The sequence below is a fragment of the Acinonyx jubatus genome, chromosome C1 (genome assembly GCF_027475565.1).
Source record: "Acinonyx jubatus isolate Ajub_Pintada_27869175 chromosome C1, VMU_Ajub_asm_v1.0, whole genome shotgun sequence".
Lineage (NCBI taxonomy): Eukaryota > Metazoa > Chordata > Mammalia > Carnivora > Felidae > Acinonyx > Acinonyx jubatus.
This window is the reverse complement of record NC_069381.1, coordinates 60862501-60885303: the sequence shown is the minus strand read 5'-3', so window position 1 is coordinate 60885303 and position 22803 is coordinate 60862501. Positions and strand designations below refer to the sequence as shown.

General features: G+C 33.3%; 1 protein-coding gene across 5 annotated transcripts in view; it reads left to right on the top strand.

Annotated features, from left to right (window-relative positions):
* LRRIQ3 (leucine rich repeats and IQ motif containing 3) overlaps positions 1-22803 on the top strand; it is a 360753-nt gene that overhangs the window by 129635 nt on the left and 208315 nt on the right. For all 5 annotated transcript variants that reach the window (XR_008294971.1, XR_008294970.1, XM_053214236.1 and 2 more), the window contains one exon: positions 22711-22803. This exon is cut by the window's right edge and continues 37 nt beyond it. Coding sequence is in view for 3 of the 5 variants with exons in the window: in XM_053214236.1 (XP_053070211.1) it covers positions 22711-22803 (93 nt within the window). In the remaining 2 variants the exon portion in view is untranslated. The remainder of the gene's footprint in view (positions 1-22710) is intronic.

Below are 22803 nucleotides of genomic sequence, written 5' to 3'. Positions count from 1 at the left end.
TACATAGAATATATCATTGTCAGGTCTTTGGAAGTATTTTAAATGTTAAGAAATTTGGGGATATATATTCATTATAAGGAGTTTTCTAAAGCTGTTAATATTATTGATAATTTTGCTAACCACATCACAATTAATGTTATTAAGAACTATTCTTTCATAGTCTATAAATATGTACATTGTCTGATGATTTTTCACTGTTTATAGCTACTATTCATAAGACATTATAGAAGTTGTCTTCAGCTCAATTTCTTAGAGTAATTGAAATGATCCTTAATCATAAGATTCATCTTTGAATCTTTACTTCTGCTGTGTAAAATTGTTGTTCCATCTTCTGGTGGCTTCTTTTGTAGTCTCTTCAGCTCACTTACGTGGTGTACTATTCTTCTGTTATTTTTGTATCTTGTCATTAGTGACTTGACAACTGGTCAAGTAGAAACTATAGTAAGAACAAGTGATGCCATAGAGTGCTTAAGAGAACCTAGGATCCAAGAAACATTAAAAAGATTAAGAAGTAGGGAAAAGAGAGGAGGTTATAAAATAACAGTATTTAATACTGGGAGTTCATTTTAAAAAAATGCTGTGAGCAGAATAATGGAAAGGATCAGTCAAGAGTGGAATTCAAGTTTTAGTAATTAGATAAGTAACTAATGTCTGTTTTTCTTCTGTTTGAGGCTGAAATGTGCTTGGTCCAAAAAGCATAAAAATTCCTGTATTCACGGTAACCTAAAATGGAGAGAGCCAGAAGAGTGAGTTCAAGTTACATTTATTTAGGAAATGCTATGCTGCAAAGCCAGCATTTAAGGTGCACACTTAAGCTATTAAAGGAGATATAGAACCAAAAGCCAGGATTCATGAGTAAGGACTCTGATTAAAAAAAAAAAGTGGATCAGAGGAAATTGAGGTTCTGGAACAATTGCTAGAGACATTATTTATCGATGGCTCACAGTCAAAAGGTGGCTGTTCCTCTTGAAGAATTGGCCGACAGAAATACAGACCTATGGTGGTTAATGAGATCAAGTTTTAGGGAAACATATTATTATAATGGATTTTAGGGAAATTTAGATCCTATTGTGATGGATTTTGCTGGGACACCCAAAAATGTTTGAAATTTGCTTTGGCATAGTCAACCCTTTTCCTCAAAGGTTACTGAGGTAACTGAATTAGGTTACTGAAAATGTATGTATAGGGAGTAATAGCAAACAGAGCAGTTTCTTTTTTTTTTAATGCTTATTTATTTATTTTGAGAGAGAGAGAGAGAGAGAGAGAGAGAGAGAGAAGGGTGAGGGGCAGACAGAGAGGAAGAGAGAGAATCCCAAAAAGACTCCATGCTTTCAGTGCAGAGCCTGACATGGGGCTCTTCAAGGGGCTTGTTAGGATGTGGGGCTCAAAGTGGGGCTTGACCTCAGGAACTGTGAGTTCATGACCTGAGCTGAAATCAAGAGTTGGACGCTTAAGTGAATGAGCCACCCAGGTGCCCCGAACAAAACAGTTTCTAACTGGATTTGCCTGAAATTCCATTGCAAAACTTTAGTAACCTGGGCTAGAGTATGAGATATTCTTCATTATTTATGCTTTGTTGGCTTTGTGGTATTATTTCTCTTATTTCCTATATTGCAAACATGAATTTTAGAATAGCTATAATATGAAAGAAAGTCACACCCATTGTAGCCAAAAGGAAAGAGACTCAGAGGAGAGGAAAGCGATTTGCTACATATTTATCTCAGAGGCAGCCTAGTTGCTTCCTTTCCTCCTGCTCCCGCACCTTCACATCTGAAGCTTCCTTAAGTGGTTTAGTCATATGTTGTTAGGAAGGAGGGAAAACATCTAAAACGTAAAAAAGAGTGATGGCCAGGAACCTTAACTCTTCCAACTTCATGGAAAGTAAGAACAAGTCTATCTTGTAGATACCAATCTTTGACAGCCTACCACCTAGATACATGATCTAATTGTTTTTTCTTAGAACTTCAATAACACCTTGCCTTCTTGAAGCATGAAGTTTGGAATGTCATACCCTTTGTCTTCACTCATTTTCTGGAGTGGGTGCATATATTCTTCCTAATTAGGAACACAATGAGGAGAAGGATCAATAAGGCAATCCAACCCAGTTTCCCTGGAAGGGATCTCTTACTTAGAACCACTTTTAGGGGCGCCTGGGTGGCTCAGTCGGTTGAGCGTACGACTTCGGCTCAGGTCATGATCTCGTGGTCTGTGGGTTCGAGCCCCACATCGGACTCTGTGCTGACAGCTCAGAGCCTGGAGCCTGCTTCAGATTCTGTGTCTCACTCTCTCTGCCCCTCCCCCGCTCATGTTCTGTCTCTCTCTTTCTGTCAAAAAATAAATAAACATTAAAAAAATTTAAAGAACCACTTTTAATACATTGACTGTTCATATTTCATATTCCTTTGTGACATTGTATGGTTCCTGGAAACATTGGAAGTAATCTAATATGGCAGCCGTCTATACTAAAGTAAAATTTGCTTTAGAAATGCTGGTTTGGTTGAATTTTAGAATATTTTTATTGATTTTTTTTCCTTGATTCCAAAAATTTATTTTTCTCGTAACTAATACTGATGGAGCTATATACATGCCATATTGAACACTATTTTTATAAAACAAAATAGAACAAAATGTTTTCAAATACAGTCTTCCTATGAACCTGTTCCATTATTAAATACATTTTCCTAAAGATACACAGAGACTTTTCAGATTGGCTTCTAACACTTAGCAATATGCATTTAAGATTGCTCCATCTCTTCATGGCTTAATAACTCATTTCCTTTTAGCAGTGAACAATATTTCATTGTCTGGATGTATTACAACTTATCCATTCACCTATTGAAGGACATCTTGGTTGCTTCCAAGTTTTGGCAGTTATGAACAAAGTTTCTATAATCATCCATGTGCAGATTTTGTGTGGACATAAATTTTCAGGTTGCTTAGGTAAATACAAGGGAGCATGATTACTGGATCATATGGTAAGAGTATATTTAGTTTTGTAAAAAAGCTGCCAAACTGTCTTCCAACGTGGCTATACCATTTTGCATCCCTACTAGCAATAAATGAGAGTTCTGTTGCTCCCTGTATTTCTAGCATTTGGTGGTATCAGTGCTCTAGATTTTGGCTATTCTAATGGATATTTACTAATGTCTTATTGCTTTAATTTGCAATTCCCTAATGACATATGGTGCTGAACATATTTTCATAAGTTTACCTGCCATCTAGATGTATATCTTTGGTGAGCTGTAGCTCCCTTTTTACTATTACAAAGGTGAGATGATTTATCACATGGCCTATGTGAGTAAGAAAAAGAGAAGGGTTCACTTTAAGCAGGGCTTCTGTACAGTGTACAAGTACATTTACATCAGACTCTATATAGAGGATATTCCCTGAGATTGTACAGAGCACAGCTTGCATGGCAGGGTGAGTTTGCCCTGATTTTATAAATCCAAGTAACTAATCATATTTGAGGATTGTGTGTGTGTGTGTGTGTGTGTGTGTGTGTGTTCAATGCGTGCACAACACACGTGCACATGCACCTACTTTAAATTAAGGTCAGTCTGAGGGTAGGGAAAGAGAATAACCATCTCCATATTACAAGCCAAGAAATATTGAATTTAGTTTTTCCCTCTCTGTCTTGTTTAACAGTAAGTGATACTAAGACAATACAGAGAGGGTTGATCTTATATCAGATTCAGGAGATGTGATTTTGGTCACCTTGTTTTAATTATGTGGAGGGTTAAAAAGAAACTTACGGGTAGATATTTTATTTTTAAATTTCATTGTTTTGTATAATAAGAATACTTTCTTATACTGGAAACTGACATTTTTTTTAATGTTTATTTTCGAGAGAGAGAGACAGAGCGCGAGTAGGGGAAAGGCAGAGAGAGGGAGATACAGAATCCAAAGCAGGCTCCAGCTCTGAGCATCAGCACAGAGAGCAACATGGGGCTCAAACCCACAAACCGCAAGACCATGACCTGAGCTGAAGTCTGATGCTTAACAGACCGAGCCACCCAGGCACCCGGCCTTTATTTTCAATGTGTTTCTGAAATGTTGCAATTTGTATAATTCTAACAAGCTTTGTGATGACATTGTTTACAAATTGCCCTGTGTTATTATCTGTCATTTTAGGGTTCTATCAGCAATTCAGTTTATTTCCAATGGGTCTTTTTTGAATATTTACAACATCCTTAGTACTAAAACAAACTCTAAAGCCTTAAAAATGGTAATCAAACAAGTGCTATGCTGGAACTTGTAAGGAGAGAGGGAAGAACTAGGAAAAATTCACTGGATAGGGACCAATTGTATAAAGTGTGGAACTGAGAGGAGAGGAGTATACAAATTCGAATCCAGGAAGTCAATTGCCTACATTTAATGGGTCTCACCAAAGGAGACAGAGTTGTCCTGAGTATCAAGACTTCTGGGAAATAGTGGCTTTTAGTGGTAAGTGGAATTATGAGATATTAGAAGAGTATATAAGGGCATATACTAGGGCTGCCTAAGGGTAAGGGTAATTTAACTTAAGCTTAATTCAGCCCTCTTTTGGGGTCCAAAGAAGTAATAATGATGGCTTAAAAGTGACACCATAGCTTGATGACCTCATCAGTACTTAAGGGGCAAAATTTAGCCATTTAATAGTTTTGCAGGTATTTGTTGTGTGTTTTTAAGTATCAGATTCTCTGCTCATCACTGACAAAAATAAAGTAAGTAAAACATGTCCCCTGTAATCAAGATTTTATTGGGACTAAAGAGAGAAGACTTGGAAGTAAACGAATAAGATTAGGACAGAAACATACAAGGATAATATTACCATTTGTGGTTGCTCAGATGCAAGAAATGTCATTAGCTGAGAGCTTCAGCATTTAGTTTCTTTCAGGGTCCACCTCCGCTTTCAAGTTGAGGTCACACTATTTTCTTTAGGCAAACTCCAGGCAATTATTGAGTAAGGCATGGTTGCAAGCACCTGGTCATTTCTGCTCAATGTGAGACTTTCAGACAGACTTTGCTCTGGAGCTCCAGGGTGGTTGGCAGAAAGTTTGACTTTTCTGATTAATCTACTTCCTCCATTTTCCCTTAACAGGTGTTACCTCCCAATAAAAGTTTTGCACACTTAACTCTGTCTTGGTATCTCATTTCTGGAAAAACCAACCTGTGACCATTTATTAGTATGCTTAGTGCCATAGATATAGGTAGGAAAGATTTGAAACCAAGGAATTGCAGAATTAATTTTAAAAAGCAGCAAATGAGCACTACTAGTATAATACATAATCTGAAGTGAGAACTTTGGGAATTGCCAAGGTCAGTAGGAAAAAGAGAAACAAGCAGAGATTCACCAAATATCATAATACATCTGGAAAAGGTAAAGAGATAGAAATTATTAAGTGCTGATAGTATTGCTCAACAAATACTTTGTGCATTGAGTTGAGTAAAGGAAAATTAAATAATTTAAAGCTAAGAGAGATAGAAATTAAGAAAGAGTTGTAATGAGGCCCTTATAAATTATGCCAGATGGTAACTTTATTGGCATATTTTAACATCTGCTTAGAGATATCAGTTCTGTTTGCCCCATTTCCATACATGAGGGATTTAATATCAATAATATACAATAGATATCTCCTAGGAGTCATAGGACAAATATAAATACAAATGTAAATAAAAGTTTATTATTAATATTCCTCAATGAGGTGTCAATCTTTTCTATTATTGAAAATTATATTTTTCATAATCATAACTCCATCTGTATGCATAATCATAACATATCTGCACGCTACCCTGACCCTCTAGAATTAGTTAGGAACACTGAGAATATAGTCATTGACTCCCTTTTTTAAAAATATACAGTTTGGCAGTAATCTTTTGCTCTGTGTAAAAAGACATGTGTCCACACTTCCAAGGACCAAAATGAGTATTTCTGCCTGAATTATTTCATGGAGAGGCAAGAAATCTACCTGGCACTCTTCAGCGTAGCTCTCTTCATTATTCAGAGTTTCTCAATCTTTTTGGGCAACTAACTCAAAGGGGAAGCCTAATTTTATACCAAGCAGGAAACTGGCTTACATTTATTTCCTTCAATTATTTTCATTTGCTCTCACCATGCACTAAGGATTGCCATCAATATCATTCCACCTGAAAGAGCAAAACTTTAGATTTTATGGATTATCCAGGTTTTATTTTAGTTTAGGGCTGTTCGCTTATATCTCATGGTGTAGCCTTTTGATTTTGAATATCAGCAGTATCCTCTCCTTGGGTGGGCATAGGCTTGGAATTTTGATTCCTGACCTTTTGAGCCATCAGATGTGTAGTTTAGTTTATAAATTGTTTCTTCCTGATCTACAGATATTCTCAGAACAAAAGCAGTTTTGAGTGTTGGGGCTTATCTTTCTGGGATCCTGCCTTCTTTTAAATTTTGACCTGATAAATTATAATTTTCTTGATAAATCCTTCCTGTTTTTCAAAGAGTTAATAAAAAATATTTCATCTGTCTTTTCTGAATTTCAGAATTGATCCAAATTTATATTCTTTCAATCCTGGATGTGGATGTTTTGACTCTCCATATTTTCTTTCTATTATTTAATAACTAGCAGCAGTTTCCTTTGACCTAGTAACCATCTTCCTTTTTTTTTTTTGAAAAAAGGTGTATTTTAAATCACAAATCTATTTTATTTTATACATTGATTTTAAAATTTAAGGTATGAAACACAGTGTTTCTTCTTCCTACCATTACCATGAGCAGTCTATATGTTTTATATTGGTTTTGAGATTTGGCAATAGTCTGTCTTTTAGGGAACATCAATTGTCTAATAATTGTCAGTATTTTTTTTACATGATATTGCATTATATCCCAGTTTTTTTTAAATGTATATTTTTGTAGATTCTTGTTTCTGTTTTAAGCAATCTAGCTTGAAACTTTTATGTTTTATGACTCCATAGATACTGCTAAATAATACATAGTAAGGATTCAAAATGAGGGAAATATATTAAAATCTTGTTAATAATTTCAAATGAAAGTTCTGGATAGTTAACTGATGATAAATGTGTTGTTTTGCACACTTCAGTTATTTTCTGCTTCGATTTTGTCAAATGCTAAAAAATTAACTTGTGTATTTATTTGGCTTTTTGCTTACATTGTTGAGTTATTATTAACACTAAAAAAAGGTTACAATTTTTTAAGAACTTGAATCCTGGGGTGCCTGGGTGGCTCAATAGGTTAAGCTTTTGACTTCGGCTCAGGTCATGATCTCACAGTTAGTGAATTCAAGACCCACGTCGGGCTCTGTGCTTACAGCTCAGAGCCTGGAGCCTGCTTCAGATTGTGGATTTCCTTCTCTCTCTGCCCCTCCTCCACTCACACTCTCTCTCTCTCTCTCTCAAAAATAAAGAAACATTAACACAAACAAAAACCTTGAATCCTAAAATCACCTGAAAATTTTTAATGATTTTTATCAATCTCTTTTCATTATATTAATTATTTTGGACACTTCACATCTTTGACATTTCATTATAACTCTGACAAGCACTACTGAAACTACATTGTCAACTCCACAATGTTTTTTTTTATAATATCTCTAGTGAGACATAATTTGCATAAAACAAAGTTAATCCTTTTAAAGTATTCGATTCAGTGGTTTTTAGTATATTTATTTACAGACTTTTGCTATCATTACTATTATTAATTCCAGAACATTTTCATAACCCCAAAAGAAATCCCATACCATTAGCAGTAGTCCTTATGGGCCCTGGAAACCATTAATCTATTTTCTATCTCTATGAATTTGCTTATTCTGGGCATTTACTATAGATTGAATAATAAAATATGTGATCTTTTGTCTCTGGCTTCTTTCACTTAGCATAATTTTTCCAAGATTTATCCATGTTGTAACATGTATCAATATTTCATTCATATTTAGGGCTGAATAATATTATATGATTATGCCACATTTTGTAATCTATTCACCAATTGTGTTGCTTCCAGTTTATAGCTATTATTAATAGTGCAGCTATGAACATCCATATGGGACTATTTGGGTGGACATACTTCTCAGTTTTATTGGGCATGTACCTAGCAGTGGACTTACAGGAAGATGATTAGGTAATTCTATGTTTTACTTTTTGAGGAAATACCAAACTGTTTACTTCTGCAGCAGCTGCACCATTTTGTATTCACATCATCAATGTATGAGAGTTCTAATTTCTCCAAATCTTCACCAACATTTGTTATTATCTGTCTTTTTTTTTTTTATTATAACCAGCCTGGTGGGTATGAAGTGGTACTTCACTGTGGTTTTAACTTGCATTTCCCAATAACTAATGATGCTGAGGATCTTCTCTTGTATTTATTGGTCATTTGTATATCTTCTTTGGAGAACTATTCAACTACTTTCATCATCTTATAATAAATAGGTTCTTTTTATTGTTGAGTTCTAAGAATTCCTTATATATTCTTTTTTCCTTATATATTCTCGATACAAATCTCATAACATATATGACTTGAAAATATTTTCCCATTATATAGGTTGTCTGACTTTTTCAATGGTATCCTTTGAAACATCAAAGCTTTTAATTTTGATAAAATCCAATTCATCTCTTTTTTTTCCTCAATCACTTATATTTTGAATATCACACCTAAGAAACAGTTATCTAAACCAAAGTCTTAAAAGTTTATTTCTATATTTTTTGTAAGAATTTCATAATTTTAGCTGTTATATTAGGCCTACAATTCACTTTGAGTTAATTTTTATATAGTGTGAATTAGGAATCCAACATAAATCCTTTATATGTGAATATCCAGTTGTACAGCACCATTTTTTTTTAAATAATAATAATAAAAAAAACCCTCATACATCTATTGAATTATCTTGGTCCTCTTGTCAGAACTCAATCAACCAAATACAGGGGTTTATTTCTGGACTCTATTCTGTTGATCTGTAGGTCTATCCCACATAATCACTTTGGCATTGCAAAGTTTTTGTTATTAAAATAGGTTACTGAAGAAAAAAGTCCAATGTCCTAAGAATCTTCAATAGTATAGTTTGATTATTGCATTATAATTAAGATTGAAATCTATTATCCTAAAATTTGTGTTTTATATCATTAGACTCAAATTAAAAATTAACATGCAAACTCATCCCATGTGTACAAATGATATATTATTTACCTCCAAATTTTTGAAAATTTGTAATTTTAAGATTCATGTTTTGATAGAAAATCTGATATGGAGAGAAATTTTCTGAGAGTTGACAAATGGAAAGACTACTAAAAGTCCTTAGAAACAATTGATGATTTTTCCATTCGTAGAACACTTGATATATCCCAATGATAAACCATATGGGGTAGTGTAGATTTCATGACCTTTATAATCATAAAATCAGCTTTGCCTGCATACTTTAAAGGCAGTAGATACATAATAATTGTATACATATAAATATCAATATAGATACTTTTTAGGAGTGTTAAAGCTCGATTTTAAATTCCAAGTTTAATGTTCTTTAATGCTTCCCCCCCCCCACCTCAGCAAGCTATAGGGAAATGAAGAGTGGAGAGATTTGTTTTTGTTTTTATGTTTGTTTGTTTGTTCTTTAGGAATGTGTTGTTTAGATGAGGCAATAAAATCATGGCCAATATGTGTGTGTAATTAAGCATCAGATGTGTGGTGAAACATAAAAAATTGGATGTCAAAAAAGAAAAGATCAAGGGTAACATTGAAAAAATATAATGAACAAAGCTGTGGAGGTGAGAATTAGCTTGGCAGATGTGTGAAATGGAAAGGAAACTATCCTAACTATACTAAGAGATTTATGAGAGGAATTGTGGAAAGCAAAGTTTGGTAGGACTGTTAATGGACATTTTAATTTTCACTTGAGTGCTGAAAATGATTATTTGGCAAGGAGTAGTCTCTCTGTACAACTTAATATCTTATGTGCAGTTATACCTGTGAAATTACTTAGAATTAACAAGTTACATTTGTTATTCAAACTTTGTATAGGATAGTGGGTGACTAAACGTTAGGATGATTATTTAATTGTTTAATTTATGATATAAAGAAGAGAGTAAAGAATGAAATCTTATACCCATCAGCCTGAAGTTTTCCCGATAGTGAAATATGACAGACAGATGACAAGAAAATGTAGGAAGGTTTCCAGATGAAAAATGAAAGATCATAATAGAAGCTGTAGCTTTTGGTAGTAGATGAGCCTTTTAGAATTTTATTTCATTCAATCTTTTCAATGTTTTTTTTTTCTCATTATTGTATTATAAACAGTGTACTTCAGCTGGTTCATTCTCCAGTCTCCTTGCTTGATGTTTTCCTTATGTAAATTAAGCATCATCTATTTTCTGCCTAATTCATGTTCCCAGTTTCTTCAAGATGCTTTACAATCAGCTCAACCTTCTGATGACATTCACAGTTTTAAAAATGTCATTCAAATTGAAACTTCTACATTTTTTTCTTGGTATTCACCAGAACAGGTACATCAATTAAAGTAAAACTGGTTAGGTTAAGAAAAAATTTGGACTTGACCACTGTACCAGTACAGGAGACACAGAATGGTTATGGTTCTAGGAACTAGTAAAGAAGGGTCAGTTTGGTAGGTAGCCCCACATCCAATGAGTACTGTGAACTCTATTCACTGTCACATGGCTACCAACAGTTGACCAACTGGTATGAAAAGCTTAGTAATGTTGAAATTGGTCACTGAAAGCTGGTACTTGTGAAGTCTGTCCTCAGGTATCAAAGCCTAGACACTATGCTAACAGACTGCTTAAGAAGAAAACCAGTATCAAAGACTGGATTGCTAGAATGAAAGCTTGAGAAATGGCCCAAGGCAGATGTCAAATTAGAACTAAGAAACATTGCAAAGGCAGATAGAGTGATGAAGGCTGAAAGAGGAGATAAAAAAATAATTACCAGAATTATGGATCAGTCTATGAGCAAAGGTAAATTAATAAGGGAACTCTAAGTATTGGTCCAGAGAGGCTAATTTTCTCCTATCTTAGGCTCTAGAATTGGAAGGAGAGTGGAGTCTGTATGTTGGGGATTTAGTAGCTCCAAAGGAGGGAAAGAGTGATTGTAGAAACACAGCATACCTAACCAGCAGCTTTTTCTTCAAAACAGAACCATTGCTGCACATTGTGAGAAATTCCAGTATTAAAATTAACTATGTTTGATCTTGGCTGTTATGAATTAGCCATTTACTGAAGGCAAAGTCTCTTCCATAGATAGAGCTAATATATGAAAGCATTGTTTTGTGTCCTTCCCCTAATTCACCTCCATTCCAGCACATTTCCTTCTTTCTACAATATGCCATCAGAAGGTTTCTGTCTCAAAGTAGGCACAAAAATGCCTTTTTTTCTTCAAGAACCTTAAATTCTTGGCACCAAGGCCAAAACCTCTTTCCTGGAATCTCTTTACTTCTTTTTAAAGAATGCTATTATTCCCAGAATTGTACTTCTTTATCTGTTTCCCTCTGCGCTTCAGTTTGCAGCATCAAATAAAAGAATAAAGTCCCTGATAATGTCCCAGAACCAAGATTTGGTCTTTTTCATTATTAGGGGAAATCAGATTCTCTGATTTAGCTGCAATATTTTTACTAATATTTTTCTTATGTATGTTTCTATTTAAATTTACTTATACACTGCATCTTTTGAAAGTGACTTTTATGTGAATGTCTTTAGGAATATAAATCACTTTATGGCAGGTTGTGTTTTATTTTTTTTGTCACCCTTTACCTAGCACAGCAATATGCATATAAGAGGCACTTAACAAATACCGATTTAAAATACTATCTGTTGCTTTTAAAACAAGTATAATCTAAACTCTACTGATATTATTTTGAGTCATAATTTATAACTCATGGAGCCATTTTAGTTTATTTCCTTAAAATATTATTCTGTGCTACTATGAAAAAAATAGCTAACAAATTTGCTTATCATTGAACTCTGTCTATGTGGGCAGGAAGAAATAAGGGTATCATTGTAAGAAGATAGATGAAAATAAGATGCAAGTCAAAAAATAAGAAGTGCAAAAAGATCACACAAAGTTATGAACTATGTAAAAAAAAAAAAAGATTTTCTTGCCAGTCCTGTTATACTAGAACTTAGAATACCTTTCAAAGATAAAGAAGGTTAAAGGGTTACTCCATTCTGTAGTCATTATAATAAAATTCATTATTCCAGAAATGCTATAGGCTGATTATGTAAACAAACTAAAAATAAATTACATACATAAATTATGAGTCAATTTTAATGGATTTTTAAAGCAAATGAAAATGGATATCCTTAACATTTTATAGCATTTTATTTTTGATACAATTAGAAGTGGGGTACTTGGCGTAGGGGCAACTGATTGGATTCACTATGCCAAGTAATTTTTTCCCCCAAATCTTAGGAATGCTGATAAATCTTGAAAACACTAGTTCAAAGACAATATTAGAGTTTTATGCAAGATCCATACTTTTCAAAACCAGGGCGTAGTCTTTATGTGGGAAATAGGGTATATTGTTAACTATCAAATACTTTTATAGGAAATGCATATACTCATTTCTTAAGAAACATCTTAGTGGAGAGTAGTGGTAGGAGAAAATATATAAAAAGCATGTCTTTCCTTTTTAGTTTTAACTTTTGAATTCATTGAAATATGAAAACCTATCATTCATACTTTTAGGTTTGTTGCTACCACATAGAACCATGATTATGAGAATTCATGAGAACCTAAAAACCAGTATGGAGCTCATTGTCCTCAAGGCAAAATGTAATATTTGCTAAGTATCATTAACTAATGGTACACGTCAAAAGCTGAACTATTTTTTCCATCTTTAAACTTTATCACTGTATTTTTCTTCAGGGTAAAAAAAAAATATGGGTCAATTTTCACTGAAGTGGGATGGATTTATGTATTCACTCTCATCAGTGTCAAAAGGAATTGTGCACATCATTCCCGGACAACAGGATGAAAACCTGTCTCTGATTGGACACTAGGGATATCAGCTGTACTCACAAGATAAGTGTAAAGTTGAAAAGAGAAATACACTTGGTAATTCATCCAAGCCAGCATATTTTAACAGTTTGAAACTTGCATAAAAATGTTCATGAAATTATTTACTTCCTCATACAAGAAAGTTAATATTACCATTTTTCAATCCAGTGAAATGTACCATCATAAAAATTTCTGCTTTACAAAGACTGATAATTAAGAAATTTCAAGCTGTCCATCCTTTTCTAATTAAAAAAAGATAACAAAATCAATAAAATTACCATTCTTTACCACTTACTTAGAATGAATTTTTATTTGTTCAAGGTAAGAGAGAGTGGCGATTTCAATGTATTTCAATATTGGTCTATGCTTTGAATGACAAAAATTTGTGATTTATGATTCATCTAGAAATTGACATAACTGAATTTTCTTAAAACAAATTTAGGTTCCGTGACTTAAAAAATATTAGCTATTGAATCACACTGCTGCTCTCTGATCTATTCCATTTAAGCAAGGGTGTTTGCTGACAATAGTCACCAGGATAGCCTAGAGGTACTCATAGTAAATTGCAGACATTTCTTTATATTTAAATCTTCATTAAATGAAATATAAGGATTCTGACAATACCTGTTTTGATACCTAGGAACCTAAAATAAGCCTGCTTGTATCTTTGAAAGTTTTGGTGACTACAGTTTTGAGTCATTTTATTTAGCCACAGGAATTTTGGACCTCACGTAAATAAACTCTGGACCATGGCTGAAATATTTCCAGTAAGAGCAGTAGGACTGAGGTTGTTAAAGAAGTTGTGCTGAATACTCTGTGACCTCAGACAGACTGAAATTTGTAATGGGGCTATAGAACTTTTGGGTTAGCTACCCCGGGTCAGTCAGTGAAAGCACTTACTGAGTGCTTTCTGTGTATATGTATATATATATACATATATATATATATATATGTATATATATATACATATATATATATGTATATATATACATATATATATATGTATATATACGCATACAGATATATGCGTATATATACATATACAGATATATATACATAAATTTTATATAATCTATTTTTTATATAATTCACCTTTGCTCAAAAGAGTCCCCGTGGTTCCTAGCACATATGTTGTATTCAAAGGAAGGAGCATAATTATACAGCATTTGAAAAAGTCATTTTAGTCGTTAGTATTGTAAAACAAAACAAAACAAAACAAAAAGCTTAAGTGAAGCAACATTTACTAATACTCTAAACCCCCAAATGAGTACATTACTCCCAGTTGCAGGAGGCTAAAACCTTAGTTTTAGAAAATATTATCCAAGTGAATTAATTAAATTATCCAATGAATCAACTTTGACAGTTTAGCAGTATGTATGTATAAAGCATATTTAAGTTGGTTATAATATGCTTTACTTAGAAACATAATTATATATATGGATACTATTAATTTATTGAGGTGAGGGTTTTTTTATGACTATAACCCCTTCCTCAGATTCTAAACCCCATTTTAAGACATATAAAGTGTCTAAAATGCTGAATTTGCCTAAGGTCTTTAGGGTAAAGAAGGGCAACCTAAACATCAGTAAAACGTTGATAGACCCTATCTGTTGTTCTTTCTCCTCTTTTGATAAATGTGGACATTGTTAAATATACATAGAAATATAGACCCTTGAGCTATGTATGTTACTAGTAAGGAAAAGTTGTATTTTTTCTTTAGAAAATTCTGTCTTGTTGCCCATCATTAAATTTTACACCACAGTAGGGCCTTGGTGGCTCAGTTGGTTAAGCATATGACTATTGGTTTAAGCTTAGGTCATAATGTCATGGTTTGTGGGATCAAGCCCCATTGTCAGTGCAGAGCCTGCTTGGGATTATCTTTCTCCCTCTCTCTCTGCCCCTCCCTTGCTCTCTCTTTATCTCTTTCTCAAAATAAATAAACATTTAAGGAAAAATGAGAAAATAAATTTTACACTACCATATGAACTTGTCTCATTGGTGATTACTTAAGCAGTATTAATTTATATTGCTAATACATACTATGTCTCTCTTCATTTCAAAATGATTCGATTTGCTAGTTAAAAATATTGTAACCAACTAAGTTAACACATGAGGTTTAATAAAATGCAGATTTTTAATAGGAATGGTTTAGCATTAAGTCTATATTCTCAACTATCTCTTTCTGTTTTTCTCTCTCTGTAGATACCTTCAGTTTCAGCTTAATCAAACCATATTTTTTTTGGAAACAAAATTTTTCCCACTTCCAAGTCTTTATCATGCTTGTTATGTTTTCCACATCTACATAGAATATTAATCATTAAATTATGAAATATTTTGAGAAGTCTAGAATTTAAATATTCACAAAATAAGTGTACTGATGCCTAGCATAGTGCCATGGATATAGTTGGCACTCAATACATATATGTTGAGTAAACTAATCAAATTTCTCAATCCTTTTTTGTTATTTGTGAGTTGCTATTGCAACAGAGGTTGAAGAATCCAATCAAAATGGTGCAGGGTTATCGAGATAAGTAAACCACAGATCCAGTACTCAGAGGGAATAATTTCTTCTAGGGGTGAGAACTGTATTTAACTGTGATATAAGGTAGAATGTAAAAGTGCTTTGAAAGTTATAAATAAAATAATATTGATTTTGTAGAGTTACCGTTTTTTAAAAATGTGGTCTTTAGGTAAACCAGATACAGAATTATTCTCAATTATTACTATATATGATATTGGCTATTAGACACTGTAATCAATATATTAGTGAAAAATAAGACTGAATAGAATTGCATTGTCTTATAAATAATAATTCGTGAAATAAATTTCTGGAGAAATTTTTAGCGAAACATAAATCCATATACTCTGAAATTTTTCATGCCCTTTACTTTACCTCATACCAATTATTACTAATGAACTAGCACTGTGTTCTCTCAACTTGAAATTATAACCTATTTTAAAATTTCATGGAGGTTTGCAGCATCTGTTTACTAGATTTGACCACTGCTACTACCAAGTAGCCACTGTAATGAAGCAGACAGGATGGGCCTCGGTAATTTACACATTGGCACCTCTAATCTTGGTAAGAATAGACCTTACACCTTAACCATTCTTCAACTGAGGGAGCATACCTTTCTATTATGCTTTTTTCCCTGGTGTTCTTTAACTGGACATTTGCAGCAAAATATAATATTCAGCCACCTTCATTTCTCATGGGTATTTTTTGTATAGAAGAGAATGTCACACTTCTTTCTGTATCTACTGTGTGTCCTGTATTTGTTTATCCAGGTCATCCTTTGTAAATTCTCCTCTTCATGTATCAAGAGTATTATCATTTCTAGTCTTCTTTAAGATGAAGGAAGACTGGGAACAAAAACAAGATAGTAGCATTTTTCAAACAGCTGTTAAACCGGCCAATTGCTTCTAGGGGAATATCTTAAAAAATAACTTTTCTCATAAAGCTTTATTTTAAGTAATTCCCCCTTTTCCATGGATTTTATTTCATGTTAACCAGCACTTATTCTTGAAAGCAGAGTTCAAGTGGCACCTGCCATAATGGATCTCTGTATATTAGCCTCCCCTGTGGTAGAGTTGCTTGCTAAGTAACGTAATGAGAGGCAATGTAGCCAAACACGAGTTAACAGTTTTTCATTCAGACAAAAGAGGACACCTTTTTTTTAGTTTGGATTTTAGCATATTCCTAAAGTTATTCCTTTGAATATTATATGGAAAACCCAAGATTTGGATTAGTACTTTTAAAGATGATGTCTTAGCTGGGAAGAGGAAAGGGAACAAAAACAACAGAAAATGGGGTAGGACATCAAAGGATTAGTGACTTCATTGTGATTCTAAAGAGGTTTTTGGTATCATCCTTGAAATGGAACCTACTTACGATGAACTATATGTATGATATAGACAAAGCAAAAATGCTTGATCAATTATAGAATAGTATAGATAGTATAGGAGTAGATATATAGTATAATAATGAGTCTCTCTTAACAATCTGCTTTGGTGCATAATACATAATGTGAAAACAAAACTACAATCTTCAGAATACCAACTAAGCTAAGTTGGAAACTTAAACCATTAAGGATTGAAAATGAATCATAATTTTCAGAGACAAAAGAGTTTAGTATAAAATATTTACTCTTGGTCCAGAAAGTGGAGAAAATTATCACTGTCACCACTCCTCAATTTTTAAATGAGAAATTATCATCTCTTTCGGGGAAAATAAACATCTGATATAATTATCCATCTGATATTTTACAAGGATGTACTTATTTAGTTTGTCAATTATAGGGAGCTCCGTAGCTCTCTATTAATCTATTCCAATTTTCAGTAATATTCTGAGATTCTTTTCTTATTATAATTGGATGAGATTTAGTAAATATACACAAGTCTCTCTCTGCTTCCATATCTATTATAGATTATTTTTTCTTAGCTTCTCTACTCAATACTGTCAAAGGAAAGCTTTTTCATTGCCATTTTGGTCCTCTGGCTTATTGTGATGTAGAGCAACAGAATAGGTAGAGAGATGTATCCAAGTAGATGTATAATTATTCTTACCAGATGGTTATGTTTATGCTTTTTGTAAGTGTTACATATTGAGGAATGATAAAGTAGAAGAGACTCTAGAAAACTAACAGTTTAGTTTGATGTACATGATAAATAAGGGAATGAGAGAGTTGTAAAAGAGTTGCTGAGTAAAAAGCGTTGGAGTAACTGTAGATTATGGAGATTTCAGGATTAAAAGACGGAATATTGAAAAATGTTACTTGAGATATAGTTCTTTAAAAAATACAAGCTAGGAATTTATTTTTAAATTATGTCTGGTTGTTGGACTCACTCCATAAAAGGGAGTTTCATTTTATAGTATATTGAACCAAAGTTCCTAAACCTCCACTCATTCCTTCTAGTACTTCTCTTTGGTACTATTCATTACACATTTAGCATGTAATTATTGAGTATTTGCTGAGTGCCAGGGGCCATTCTTGACGCTAAGTAAAGAAAGCAAGCATAGAGTTCTTGCCCTGATGAACTAGATTCTAGGAAAAAACAAAAGCAAAAACCAAAACAAAACAAAAACCAAGTTGTAACCAAAGGAATCAAACAAAGTTGTGATAAATGTTTTAAATAAAATGAATAGATTGCTGAGATAGAGAATAATAGGAGAAAGCCTACTTCTCATAAGATTTTCACAGAATGTTTTTCCAATAATGTTAAGACCTGAAGGATAAGAAGCTAGCCATGCAAAATATAGGAGAGTGTTCTAGATAAAGCAAAGAACTTGCACAGTGACCTGAGGCTTGGAGTAACTTGTTTTATTTGAGTGGAGTTCAAGGGACTGACTGCATGAAATCCAATGTTGCAGGAGTACGATTAACAAAGTCAAGGGTAGCATGAGATGAATTTGGCTTTGTGGTTCAGGGCCATATTTTGCTGGGTTTTGCAGTTTACAGTAATGACTGGGCACCTTAGATAACTATTAGGGGATTTAAAGCTAAAATAAATATCAGATTTATCTTTTGATAAATGTGAATGAATCTTGTAAGAGCCAGGGTGAAGGCAGAAACCAACAGAAGGCCATTTGTGGCTGGAAAGGATGATTAAAGCTTACACTAAACAAGTAATGTGAAAATAAAGAGAAGTAGACAGATTTGAAATACATTTAGGAAGGAGAATTGACAAGATTTGCCGATGGCTTAGATATAGAGTTTCAGAAAGAAGGAAAAATAGAGAAAACATTCTGTTTTTGTGGTTTGAACAAGAGAATGCTATCATTTTATAAGATGAGGGAGATGGCAATCTGGGGAGGTAAGAAGCCTGAATCTCTCTTTGTTGCCTTTTTTCTACTCTGGATTTAAATATGGCTTATGTATATCGGGCTTACTTTAAAACTAATTCAGTAGGTAGTCTGCTCTCTTTTCACATTCCAGGTTTTCTATCCTCATCTGAAAATATGTTACCCTGACCTGACACAATGCTTCAACTGTGGTTCTGATCAGAAATTTGTGATCTGTGATTTTCTTCATTCGAGATAAAATGCTTAATATAGCATAAAGTCATCACACAATGTACTCTTAATTTACTCTTAACTAAAATATTGTATCCTATTATCACTTATGACTTTAAATCACTTTATGTATTGCAGTGATTTTATGCATTTTGCCCAACTGTAATATTTATTTCTATTATATGTCATGTTTAATTTGATCTATTGCTCCACTCTACTGATAATATTTAAAACTTGTGTCTGGTGTTAACTGATTTTGTTCTGTCACCACCTCACCTAACAATTTCATAAACATTTCCTTCATTATTATTCAAATCATTTGTATAAATGTTGATCATGATAGGGCTAAGAACACATCTGTGTAAGATATTAGAGATCTCACTTCAGGTTGTATCATTGTATTAATCCTTACTCTTCTTCATTTGATGACTTAACATCTCTGATCTCCATCTAATCATGTTGCCTTCCAAAGTTGTGAAAATGTTTCTCAACCGTATTACTAAAATGCAGGTTTATCATGCCAAGTATGTTTGACTTGAATTAATTTTGACCTTGTTAAAAATGAAATTATACCTAATGTAATCAGTTGTCAACTTATACTGCTCCCTGGTGATTATCCCTCTTCCAAATGCCACCAAAGATCCTCAAATGTATTTCTAAAATTATTGAGGACCAGTGTTAGGTTTAAGGTACTTCAGTTAATAGAAACTGTTATACTAGCATTAAACTGTTATTACTTTATGTTATTGAAAACACTATATTTATTAGATTATCCCCAGTCTTCTGATAACTTTAACCTTCTCCATGAGTTTGAATATCAATAAGTGGGCATATCCTTTCTTTTCCTTCTTGAAGTATGTACACAGAAAAGCGCACTTTCTTTACCTTGGCAGCTTGTGTAAGCCTCAGTTCACTTAGGACATAGATGCATCTTCCTAGATGTGTTTCACTATCATGTATGGAGGCTTTGCCATGGATTCTTTTATAAAAGCCAAGGAAGATAAAATTATTTTAAATGATGACAAGCAGTGACATGTGGATATATGAAAAATGATAACTGGGAGAGCTAAAGAAAATATATTTTTGAAAGGAACTAACTAGCTATGCATTTAATTTTTAAATAGAATACAAATATGGAAAATTTATATTTTAAATATCTATGTAATCTAATTTTTAAATATCATGATTCTATACATTGACTTTTTTTGTGATAGAGATTGGCTATTCAGATCTGACAGATATGCACTTATTTTAAAAATTTACTTATTCTTTCAGGGGAGGCCAAATAAATATGTATTATTAGAAACAGATTGCTGAACATGTCCTTGCATTCTAAAGGGTCCATTTATATTGAAACAGAATTTGAGGTGATTTTTAACATACAATGAATTGCATTGTTAGTAGGGAGATACAAGTTATGAAAATAGAGCAAAATTTATAGAAGTAAGAAAAGACAAAATTGATGATGCAGAGGACAAATTGAAGAGGACTGATAGATGAATTTGAGGTTGAAAAAGCATTTAGAGTTGATTGTAACATATCTGATGGCAAAACAGTTGCCCATATTATTTTTGTATACTTTGTTTAATAGGAAGAAAGGAACCCAAATGAAAATAGAAGCAACATTACTTAAAATAATGTTATATTTTGATAATGTGTTAATATTGTGTTATTATAATTATTCTTGACAAACTTAAGAAAGCAATTTTAATATAAAGAGAACATATAGGCTCAGAAGTAACTGCTAGTCTTTCTAGCAAAAAGTAGCATTTTTGTCACGTGAAGACTGGAAAGAAATTGTGTTGTGTAACAGTTGACTAGTGAGGGATTTTTCGTGAAGAATAAAAACAGGTTCATTCTAGGACCTCCTAATACCTAGTACCTATCTTGAACATTTAAAAAAAAATGAAAAAAAAAACCTTGCACAATGAGTCACCATATAGAGACAGATTGTTTTCAGTAAATTAAAGAATATCACATCTAAAATTTAAAAGATAGAAACTCAAGGAGATTTGATTAAATACATCTATTTTGTGCTGTATAGGAATTTTGGCAGAAAACTGTAAATATAGAGTACCAAGACACATATCCAAGTTTCTCTTCTAAATTGTAGAATAAAGGCTATTTGCACAAGTGGATAGGTCAAAGTAGGGGAAATATGATAATGAGCTTTTTATTTCAAAATTCTATCTGCTGTCACATATTAGAGAGTTTATGTGACTCTCCTCTTCTTGGATGAAGGTGGTGCTATTCACCAAAACTAGATATAATAATTAACAGATTCGGAGGAAAGAAAGGACTTAAATTATATTGAATATGAGATATCTGTGAGATTTTCCAGGGTGAAAGAACACGACTTATGGATAGTAATGAGTACTACATAAAAAACAAACATCTCAGAAAGGAGTACTATCTGAAAATATATATTTGAGAGTCTTCGGAATTTAGGCCAGTGGAATTCATCAAGGAAAGCATGATATCCTGGGAAGGTTTCTTAAAATACAAATGTATATTTCCTCCCAAATTCTGGTCTTTACTCTGTGGCAGACTGCGGTTCCTACCAATATCTCTCCTTTTCTTTCTTGATAATAAACCCTAAATTTTATTCTAGGCAGAACATTACCTAGCAAAAAGACTGCATTGCTTATCCTCCCTGTAAGATATAAACAGAAGTTATTGGAAAGACCTCTGGGAAAGTACCTTAAGACCCATGGCCAATGTCCTTTTGTCATTTTACCCTTTCCTCCATCTTGCTGACTGAAATACAGACATGGTGTTTGGAGCTCCAGGAGCTACCTTGACTCATGAGTAAACCTTGAAGATAGAAACCATGTAGAGGCAGTAAGACAGAGATGATAAATTTTGAAAGATCTTGGGTTTCTGGTGATCTGGTGAATCCTCTGTATCACTGGTGGATAGACTGTGAAGACAAAGGCCAATAACACAGTATTACTTATTAAAACATTCCCAACCAATTTACAGACATTGCATAGTTTACATCTGAAAGTGCCCCCAACTCCCCATGAAACTCCCTTTCAACATTCTATTTGTTATTCTTTCTACACATACCAAATCCATTTGTACTTTTAAGACTTGTGATAATTTTGGTCCCATTTCTCCTTCTTCCTTAGTATTTTTAGTATCTGTAAAATAGTTCTGTCTACCCTTGAGAAAGAAAGAGACAGAGCACAGTGGGGGAGAGGCAGACAGAGAGGGAGACAGAATCCAAAGCAGGCTCCAAGCTTTCAGCTCAGAGCCCAGCTCAGAGCCCAACATGGGGCTTGAACCCGGTATGAACCATGGAATAGCTAGCTACCTGAGCTGAAATCTGACACTTTATTGACTGAGCCACCCAGGTGCCCCTACCCTTTCTTAATCTAAATCTCCCTTCAGGCTTTCTGGGCAACACCATTTTGCTTCTCTTTGTTATTTTTTATCTTCCCTCTGTGTTTTGTTTTGTCATGGCACCTTCCTGACATATCCCCTTTTCCCTCAACCTCCTTTTGAGCATGGTTCAAAGTATATCATTACTATTAATAGACAATTTATCAAAATCTTACACAATGGAACTCTTTTCATATTTTCCTCAATTTGCCTATCTTACAGTTTTTTGTTGTTTTTTAAAAAAATAAGATCACTCATGGTAATGTATAATAAATGTGAGAGTTTTTAAAATGTATGTAATAAATATTATTAAGGTTGTCATTGTTTTTATTTTTTTCCACAGAATATACTTTCTCATGTTGATTTAAAAAGTTCTAGAGAACAGAGAAAACATGTTTCCTCTATATTATATGAATTAAAAACAAAAGAAATTTGT